The following is a 10,754-nucleotide window of genomic DNA, read 5'->3' as shown; positions in this document are numbered from 1 at the left end:
AGCTATAGAATTAACAGGCAGGAAGATCTACAGCACATCAGGCTACAGCAGAGACATCTGGAGCACCACAGACTGAATCAGCAGAAAAAAAGCATATATTGGGGGCGAGGAACACACAGGTGCATCCACACACAAGGAAAAGACCCTCTGCAGAGGGGAACTCGGGACTGGGGTTTTAAAACTTCAGGATAGTTTTCCTTCACCAATTTAGGGTTTGAAGGAAGCGAGGATGGTTGTCTAGTCCAGAACTGTTGTACAGGTTGAGCAGGCCTTGAACTTGTAGAGACAGTCTATCAGCAGGACGCCTGCTGGTGGGAGATAAAAGCCCGCACAGCTTTTTTTTTTTTTTTTTTTTTTTTTTTCTGGTTTTGCGTTTTTATTGGGGTTTATCATGGGCAGGAGGAACTGCCACCATAAAGTATGCCCCTCCCACCAAGCCGGTCCATTCTAATCCTCCTCCCGGGCCTTCTGCGACTTTTTCTTTTTCTTTGTGCTGCTCTTTGTGCAGCTTGCAGCAGCCTCAGGCTCCTCAGAAAATTTCCTTTTCTTCTTAGGGGTGATGGGGCTCGCTGCCTCTTCGGGTTCACTGGCCACTTCCTCTTTAGGTAAGGACTTCTTTTTCTTAGGAACACTTATGCTGCTAGAAGCCATCTCTTCAAGATCACTGGCCAGCCCGCACAGCTTTTAAGTTTCCACGCCTTTATCTCAAGTCACGAGAGTGCGGAAGAAGACGGCCATCTTGGAAACTCACCACCTTTATTGTCTAGTCATGGCCTCTCCCTATCTGTCCAACTCCTAATCTCACTTTGATAGGTCTTTAATGGTACACAAGAAGTCCTTGAGTGTATGTTTGCTTTTACAACCTGTTGAAGTGTTTTGTTGTGAAGGCGTGCTGAGTTTCACATAAAGAAGCGGTTAAAGTTCTATACATCTGATAAATACTAAGCTTGGACCAAGTGCCATGCTAATTAGTGTCCTTCCCCTTGCAACCTTCATTCCAACTGCTGAATTCTCACTGCCTTAGTGATGGGGGACTTAAAAGCCCCCAATCCTCTCCCAGTCTTTGTAAAGAGTTGGTGTCGAGAACCTGGGTAACCTAACCAGTCAGGAAGCACGGCGGGTAGTGAGGCTTCTCCCTTCACACCGAAAGTGGGAGCAGGATCTCCCCTCTCCTGGCTCGGTCACCCGCGCTGTGTCTAACAGAGACGCATCCTAGGAGAGCATCGTGTCTCCATAGCAACTGGTGGTCCAGGAGCGGAGGCCCGACCGACGGGGCGGGGCTAGGCGGCTGGGGCGGAGCTGAGTCTGTCCCGGGCAGGGCGCCGGCTGCCCCGAATCACCAGTCCATTCCGCGAACTGCGCTTGGGCGGCTGGCGGAGAGTTTGAACCCCAGGTAGCCAGAGCTTCTAACCGGAATGGAGGAAGGAGACTTCTCAGGATCCGAGCCATCTGAGGTGACGGATGGGCAGAACACCAACACCACGATGACGACCGAAACACACACAACCACTGAACACCAACCGAAGCCCCTTGTGGTCAGGCTCCTGGAGGTGCACAACTGTGATGAGGATGAAGAGGATGAGGAGGAAGAACAAGAAGAGGACCACGAAGCGCCCAAGACTCACAAATCCCACGAGGCCTCCGTATCCTTCAAGTCCGTCAACTCCAGTGATTCCCCCAAGGCCAGCGACCTTCCCCTGTCCTGCAAGGCCAGTGACTTCCTTGGGTCCTCCAAGGCCAGTGATCCCTCGGAGTCCTTCAAGGCCCTTCAGTCATCGGAGAGCCAGGAGGATGTTAAAGATGACTTGTTTTCCAACGCAGTGATTAGGACCTCCCCATCTTTGATGACCGGATACCCACCGCAGCTCCAGCTGACTTCCCTGAGAGGTAGGTTTAGCCCTGACCCCACTGAAATCCAGCCATCTAGAACTCGGGAATCCGCGCTAAATTTTTGTGTGTTGAAAAGGAACTTGACTCTACCTGCTGCTTTGCAGCCACCTCCCTTGGCACTTCAAGGAATCCAAAGGGAAGCTGACACCCTAATAATGACAGAAGCCACCTCACACTTCCGCGATTGAAGGTTCAATCGCGACACATACTAGGCAGGCACTCTAGGCCAGAAGCCTTTAATCCTTCGGTTTAGTACACATTGTTAGGTGTTACACCTCGACGATTCTTTATTATTTACACTTGAGGTGGTTTTTTTTGTTTTTGTTTTTGTTTTTGTTTTTTGTTTTTAATGATTTCTCTTCCCAACCAAAACAGATCCTCAAAGGGAGGATGTTTTGTCAGTGTCTGGGAAACATTCAGGTAACAAGTACTGAAAGAGGGCATGCCACAGTTCATCCTCTGGTCAGACCCTCTCAAACTTAACAAGGTAACAAGGCCAGCGGACTTGAATGGAAACATCCCTGCTGTTAGCACTTGAGTTCATTTCCAGCTCTTCTCCAGAGACCGTTTGCACTGGACCTGCAATCCCATGTTCTCCCTAGAGATTGTTTCTCAACTGGCCCCAGTTCTATGGTTTAGTACACCTGTCACCCCTTACTACATCTCCCACCACTTCACTAGCTCTGGCTGGCCACCATACTAATGACAGATCTCCACCCCTGGTTAATCTCAGCAATCCATACCCTGATCTCCACACTCTTGCTGTACAAAATTACATTATCGTGCTGATTGGTTTTATTTCAACTTCATTACTACAAATTTTAATTAGTACTGGGAACTTTCTGACAGACTCCCTTTTATTATCAGGTGAGTTTTCCCAGGCTCTGACATGACTAAATGCATTCTTCTTCTTCTTCTTCTTCTTCTTCTTCTTCTTCTTCTTCTTCTTCTTCTTCTTCTTCTTCTTCTTCTTCTTCTTCTTCTTCTTCTTCTTCTCCTTCTCCTCCTCCTCCTCCTCCTCCTCCTTCTCCTCCTCCTCCTCTTCCTCCTCCTCCTTCTTCTCCTCCTTCTCCTTCTTCTCTTTTTTTAAACATTTATTTATTTCATATATATGAGTGCACTATCACTATCTTCAGACACACCAGAAGAGGGCATCAGATCCCATTACAGATGGTTGTGAGTCACCGTGTGGTTGCTGGGATTTGAACTCAGGAAGAGCAGTCAGTGCTCCTAACCACTGAGTCACCTCTCCAGCCCCCAACCAAATGCACTCTTTATTCTCCACCAACCTTCACACTTTTGTCTTTCACCCACTGGAAGACTGTACCTTATATTTTGTCAAGAAATAGAAGCAATTGATCATGAACTCACTAACTGGCCTCCTGACACGAGTACTCAGAGTCTGCCTTTTCTCGTCTTTCAGGAGAGACTTGTGCTTGTTTTTTGTGAAGCTGCATTCTCCACCTATGCCTCAGATTCCACTTGTTTCCTGAAGAACTCTGTTCTTACATTGGTCTCCACTCCTCTACAGCATGAATGTCTTCTTTTCTAATGAATCAGTCCTTCAAGCAAACACACTCTTAACTTGAAACAACCTTTGACCCTATGTCTTCTTTACCCCCCACCCCAACACACACACACTAGATCCACTTCCTCCTCTGATTCCCCTCTTGGCTACCTGCATAGGTCTCTCTTCTCTCTTATGTCATCAAAACCCCATCTCTGTCCTGTGTGTTGGGACCCTCGGTCCTTAGGCATGAGTCACTGGATTTCACATTTTGATGTCCTCATTGGAAGGTTTTGTTTTTCACCCCATCTTAGGCCCCACCTTCTCCCCCAAGCTCCTTTTAAGTGCTGCGCCATTTCAAAATCATCTTTCAAGCACTCTCTCCAGCTGTTTCCTGTAATTTGCACTCAATCCGTTGTCTCCTTTTACCAAAATTTAGCTCAACAGGCACCATTAGCCTACTGGTTCTACTGCTGTTTGGTTGCATGTTGCTGTGCCCTGCGTTCTCCCGTCTCTCCTTGCCTTACCCTCCATGGCCCACTTTGTCCCTAGGTCACATCTATAGTAATATTCTCTTTCTTTCTGAAAGTCCCAGGCTGGCCTTGACTGGGATCCTCCTGGATCCTCTTTGTCCTGGAATTACAGACATGTGCTGCCACGCTTAGCTAGTTCTTCTGGGGACAGACAGATAACACAAAAGGAAGATAGACAACTGTGTGGACTGGTCTCTAAATTCATGACCTTGAAACTTCAAGTGGCCCCCTTAGCACTCTCAAACTACGTTTCCAAATGCCTCAGAAACCTCAGCGTTCACTTTCCTTACTTCCCTCTATCCCTTTCTTTAACACCGCTTCATCAAACATATAAAACCGAGGCTAGAGAGTGGGGAAGAGGGAATGTTGTGTCAGTATGGGGACCTGAGTCCTGATCTCAGCATCCATGTTGTGAGTGTGGCTCTTTTCCCCGTAAAGTCCAGATGGAGGAGACAGACAGAAGGATCCCCCTGTGTCAAAGGAATAAGTTGGACAATGATCAAACAGGACACCCAGCCATTCTCGTCTGGCTTCGCTTGAGCACACACACACTACTCACACTCGTTTTCTCTCTACCACAATGCACCTAAATAACCCCTTTCTCCAGTCCCTGCTGGATGAATCGTCTTTACATCTATTGATGGCCACTTCCGCCTTCTATCTGTTGGACTCATCCAATCTAACTTTAATTTTTAAAATGATTGTGTGTAGTGTGTATGGATATATACCAATGATGCATGTATGTGGATGTGTGTGTGTGTGTGTGTGTGTGTGTGTGTGTGTGTGTGTATGTACCACGATGTTAAGGTGGAGTCAGAGAACTGTTCTGCAGAGTCTATCTTTATGTGGGTTCTGCCAGGCCACACACTGAGTCACGTCACCAGCACCATCAAATCTTTCTCTGCTGCCTCTTTTGGTCCCCTCTTTCTTGGACCATCCCCATTGGGATGCAAATGTTATACAATTACTGTACCTGAAAACAGTCACAGACCTTCCCTCAGCCCCGTGGAGCCTTCCCTTCTAGCTACCACTCTATTTCTCTGCCTGACTTAGAGGGGGACCCCAAAAATCCTCAAGATAGTTAACATAGTTGTTTAAAAGTCATGATTTCAGTGTCCTCTTTTTTGTGTGTTCTCTTGAGAACTAGTTAAGTTGAACTTTCATTCCCTCCACTGAGCAGAGGCTGCTTTTGTTGAGGTCACAATGACCTCTTCCTGCTCAAAATAAAGGTGGACCCTTCATTTGATACATTTCCTTCTATCCCGGGATACCAGTGTCCCTGTCAGAATACCAATGTCCCTGTCAGAATACCACTGTCGCTGTTACCCTACCTCATAAATTCTTCCTGACTCTATTTCCTTTGCATGGAGTCTTCTCTCCCCAGTATTTGTGTTGAAGCCACCGATGGCTGAGTCCTCTCAGATTCTTCTAGAATTCCCCTTTATTCTCTGCATGATGTCATCGGTTCCGTGGTCTCATTGCCAGTAGCTTTTCAAATTATTTACAACTTTAACTTCTTCCCAGAACTGTTACGTAGCTCTCCTTGCCTGATTATCCACATGAAGCAGGCTCAATGTGTCAAGGAAACCTTGACAGCTTTAAACCACAAACAAATCCTAACTCTGAGCTGCATACTATGACCCTTTGTTAGTACCAAAATCATTATTTGTATTTTGTATCTTGTATTATATTTACGGTATTATCGTTTTTATGTCTTGCCTAGTGGACCACAATAGCTAGTGGCTCTTAGCCCTAGCCTCCAATTCATTGTTCACATAGGGGTCAGGGTAGTCTTCTAAAATACACATTACATACAGATTTCCTGCTCCCAACCACCCCAGAGGGAGTTCCAACCTTATGTGGCTTAATAATCTAAAGTCTAATTAGAGGGTCTCCCTAAACCTCACTTGATCCAGCCTAATCATTACCCTGATTTTGGTTTTTGAGATAAATTTCCATTACTCTACATTGGCTTCAAACTCAATGTGTAGCAGAGACACTTAAATTTCTGATCCTCCTCTTCCTCCTCCTCCTCTTCTTATCTTCTTCTTCCTCCTCCTCCACGGTGCTTGGGATCCCGGGCATAGACTGTTGGATTTGGTTTATGATGGGCTTTGTGTGGGCTTGGTAAGTACTCTCTCCCTCAGCACAGCTACACCTCCAGCCCACCAGCCTCATCTTGAACTTGACCCAGCATGTCCTATACTTTAGGACTCCCACTCGCCCGATTGGGGTTTTTTTGGTACGGCACCCTCTCCTACCTCTGAATCATGTCACCTTTCTTCAGTTAGGACACTCTCAGATCAAATATTTGATCTCTCCATATACCGAAACCAATAGTCTTTGGTCTGCTAATGAAAAAGAACACATCCGACTCTGATATGTGTCTCTGTGTTTAGTTCTTTACCTCATTACGTCTCATGAGTGTAGAGCTTAATTTCTGTTGGATGAAGAAACTCTTTATTGACTTCTGTGTCATGAAATCCAATGGGTCCTTTTGTGTCCTGGATGTTGTAAGAAGATTCAGGGTTAATACCCATGAGAGATGTAGAACAGATTTTGATGCAGGATATGCATACCATAGGCACTAGCTGTGGGAGTCTTGGTGTTAGCTTATTCAATCTCTTGGCAGCATTTTATACATTTGGCTATTCCCTTGGAACACAGACTTTCTCATGTCCTTGGGGACAGCACACCCTTGTGAGAACAGAATTGAGAATGGGGGGATAAGGGTGGGGTGAGAGACCAGGAGGTCACGTGACGAACCTCAGGGAAATCTGACTCTGGAGACCAGCATCAGGGTGCAGATCTGAGTTGATTGTCCAGCTCACAAGCTCATATACAGTGTTTGAGCCCATCCCAAGCCCCCAAATCCTTGGCCAATCGTATCTTGCCACCCCATTACAGGGCTCTGATGAAAGCCATGCCTAATGAGGTAATTCAGAAGGAGTGGGGGGAGTATCATCCCCTGTGAGGATTTACATGAAATTTGGGGCGGGGGCAAGGGCGGCTACTGCCCTGGCTCAGTTCCTCTTTGCTGTCTCACCAACTGTGCCAGGAGCCACCTTATCTAACACCCTGTGCGGCGTAGATCAGAAGAACTCTTCGAGGAGTGGAGGAGCCTGTGGCGCCTCGTTCTCCATCCCACTTTTTCCTTCGCAAGGTGTCCACACCACAGACACACCCTAGTTTGTTCCTCCAGCTTGTTCTCTGAATCCCCCTGCATCCCCCAGTCTTAACAGATACCTTCCCGATGCTATGTCTTGTTCACTTTAGACTCAAAATCTCCATATGTAACTGAGACTGACCAGAATTCAGAATCCTCCTGCCTCAGCCTCCTGAGGGCTGAGATCACAGGTGTGTGCCATCAAGTACAATTGTTTTTTGGTGTGGGGAATGTATAGGGTCCTTATAATAAGTGTGCTATGCTTGAAACCTAATGGTGACAATGTCAAAATTTATTGGGTAAAAATAAACTTGATTGATGGTATCAGTTTCATTCATTGGATTTACTTGCAAGAAGTCCCAGTTTCTCTTTATAGGTGGTCATTAGCAAGTATACCTCCTCCTCCTCCTCCTTCTCCTCCTCTTCTCCTTCCTCCTCCTTCTCCTCTTCCTCCTCTTCCTCTTCCTCCTCCTCTTCTTCCTCTTCTTCTTTCTCCTCTCCCTCCTCCCCCCTCCTCTCCCTCCTCGCCCTTTTTCTTCTTCCTCCTTCCCCTCCTCCTTATTCTTTTTTGAAATAGGGTCTTTCCATGAAACCCTGTCTGTTCTGGAACTCCCTAGGCAAACCAAGGTGGCCTTGAACTCACAGAGATCTGCCTGCCTCCAGTCCTGGGTACTGAGATTAAAGATGTGCGCCAAGCACAGGTTCTTTTATTTCAGTCCTAACTGCTAACGTTAACTCTCAGATCACACAGTCATCATAGGTACGCAATACTACTCATCGGGGGAGGGGGTAAGCAAAGCAGAGAGCTGTTACTGACGCAGAGTTACTGTGGCGATTAGGTAAAACTTTAAGGAGCACAATTAGAGAGCCTGGAGTGGTGGCACACACCTTTAAACCCCGGGGTTTAGAAGGCAGAGATGGGAGGGTGTCCATAAGTCTGAGGCCTGCCTGTCTCAAATAGGAAAGGAGCACGTTTTCAGAGTTGAGTTGAGCTGAGCTGCAGAGGTGAGGTGCAGGACTGTGAAGTCATGAAGGCAGCGACTGCAGGCCTGTGGAAGCCCAGTCCAGACAGCCAGTAGTAAAGCACGCTGTGTCAGTAACGGAGATAGTCTGAGTGAAGCCCCAAGACAGTCAAGAATTCTCTGCCTATTGGTCATTGGTGCATATGGTGGGGTCCCATGACAGGATATGGGGTTGGTCACCACCACAGTTAGATGACCTCTTCTATACGGGCTCCAAGCGTGGTCTTCTTCTTCAGTCTGGCACGTCTTTGAAAAGTTCCCAAGCCCATATCTTCTGTTATGGCTTCCATGCGCCCTGTTCATTTGTTCCCAGTGTACTTGGGAAAGTTTACAGCCAGTGCCTCAGTACTGAAAGAGCCACTTGTCATTCTGAGCCTCACGGCTGTGCTTAACAGGCAGCCTCTACCTGTACAGTGAGATAAAAAGCCATCTGCCTTTGCCTCTGCACCGAACATGGCACCAAATTCTGCTGGGGGCAAAATACAACGGAAAAGCTGCTGTTTCCACACAGTATGGGGTAACTTAGAGCCAGGCACAGTGTGAGCATGGCGCTCTTCAAGCACAGTGGGCAGCACTGTCCTCGGGAGCCATATCTCTACGTTCCCTTCGCCCTTAAGTGGGATCCTCGGATCAAACTTAGGTCCTCAAGTTTACGTCAGATAACTACATCTGACAAGCACCTCAGCAGAGACTTTAATGTTTTACTTTGACGTAGAGTCTTGCTACATTGCCCAGACATGCCTCAAACTTGTGATTCCTCTGCCTCAGCCTCCCTAGTAGCTAGGATTATAGGCCTGCATTACAAAGCCCAGCACCAAGCTACATTTTTATATTCTTGCTTACTCTCTCTCCCTTAATGCCAACTCACATATTCAATAGCCTACTGGACATCTCCACTCAAATGGGGTATTGGTATAGAGTAGTACAGACATGAGGCTGTGTATAGCTAGCATTTTACTATGTCCCTGCTCACTCAGTAATGAGTCTTCCACCCAATAAACACTGTCTGGGTACCTAGTTAGAAGATGCCCTGCTGTCTTTGATGTGCAAGGAAGAAGAAGACATTTATCGAGATTCAGTTCACAGTGTTAAGATATATAATGGGTTCTATCCACCATCAGGCCACCTAACAATCATAGCTATGATTAAAACTTATCACATGGGGCTGGGGATTTAGCTCAGTGGTAGAGCGCTTACCTAGGAAGCGCAAGGCCCTGGGTTCAGTCCCCAGCTCCGGAAAAAAAAGAACAACAACAAAAAAAAACTTATCACATACTGTATTCACATATAGGCTCTGGGATGTGGGTGCGTGAGTATAACGTGGATTCCATTTAGCATAATAGGAAAGAGGGCTGGAGTATCTCACAGGACAGTTCACTTCTGAGTTAGCAGGTAATGATAGCCTCCTCCTAAGTAAAAGAAAAGCTTAGAAGAAAGCACATCTAAAAAGTATTCTTAAAGCCACTTACCTAGAACAATTGAGAACCACTGACCTAGAGTATTCAATGTGGATTTAGGGAAGCAATTTAAATAAGGTCTCAGAAGAGTATAGTAGGTCATAGCGAGTGAAAACTTTCTCCTTCTCTCAGTGCCAGGGATCAAACCCACAGCTTGGCTGTATCCTCATGTCCTTAGTTCTATAGGGCAACATACACTATGTAATTCATGCTGGCCTTCGACTCCAGAGCCTTCTGTTTCTGCCTCCTAAGTGCTGGGGTTACAAGTGTGCACTACCACAGCCTGCCAAGAACTGTCTAAATTTAAAACATTTTGAGGCCAGCCACATGGCCCAACAGATAAAAGGCACTTACCACCAGATCTGACAAACTAAATTCAATGCTCAAGACCCGCATAGAAGAAAGAACCAACTCCAGCAACAGTTTGTTTTAGGATACACACACACACACACACACACACACACACACACACACACACACACACACAGAGAGGGGGGGGGAAAGAAACTCACAAACAGTGTAAATACAATTTAAAAACTTTTAATCGCAGACCACAAGAAGTTCAATAAGAAGGAAGACCAAACTCTGGTTGCTTCAGTCCTTCTTAGAAGGGGGCACAAAAATGCTCACAGAAGAAAATATGGAGACAAAGTGTGGAACAGAGACTGAAGGAAAGGCCATCCAGAAACTGCCACACATGGGGATCCATCCCATATATAGACACCAAACCCAGACAATATTGCTGATGCCAAGAAGTGTATGCTGACAAGAGCCTGATATAGCTGTCTCCTGAGAGGCTCTGCCAGAGCATGACAAATACAGAGGCAGATGCTTGCAGCCAACCATTGAACTGAGAATGGGATCCCCAGAGGAGGAGGTAGAGAAAGAAACTGAAGGAGCTGAAGGGGTTTGCAACCCCATAGGAAGAACAACAATGTCAAACAACCAGACCTCTCAGAGCACCCAGGGACTAAACCACCATCCCAAGAGTACACAAGGATGGGCCTATGGCTCCAGCTGCACATGTAGCAGAGGATGGCCTTGTCTGAGCATCAATGTGAGGAGGGGCCATTGGTCCTGTCAAGGCTCGATACCCCAGTGTAGTGGAATGTCAGGGCAGGGAGGTAGGAGAGAGTGGGTGGGTGGGGGAGTGGGGGAGCACCCTCATAGAAGCAGAGG

The 10,754-nt window shown here is 46.8% G+C and overlaps 1 protein-coding gene across 2 annotated transcripts in view; it reads left to right on the top strand.

Moving 5' to 3' along the window:
- The first annotated feature begins 376 nt into the window (after positions 1 to 376).
- The window catches only part of Spmap2l (sperm microtubule associated protein 2 like), a 42,536-nt gene continuing 32,158 nt past the window's right edge, over positions 377 to 10,754 (top strand). The window contains exon 1 of one of the 2 annotated variants that reach the window (XM_087584043.1): positions 377 to 1,887. In XM_087584043.1, coding sequence (XP_087440169.1) covers positions 1,416 to 1,887 — 472 coding nt within the window. In that variant the 5' untranslated portion in view covers positions 377 to 1,415. 2 annotated transcript variants of the gene reach the window in all.

The sequence above is a fragment of the Rattus norvegicus genome, chromosome 14 (assembly GCF_021556685.1).
Source record: "Rattus norvegicus strain SHRSP/BbbUtx chromosome 14, alternate assembly SHRSP_T2T, whole genome shotgun sequence".
Classification (NCBI taxonomy): domain Eukaryota; kingdom Metazoa; phylum Chordata; class Mammalia; order Rodentia; family Muridae; genus Rattus; species Rattus norvegicus.
This window is presented reverse-complemented; position numbering and strand designations above follow the sequence as displayed.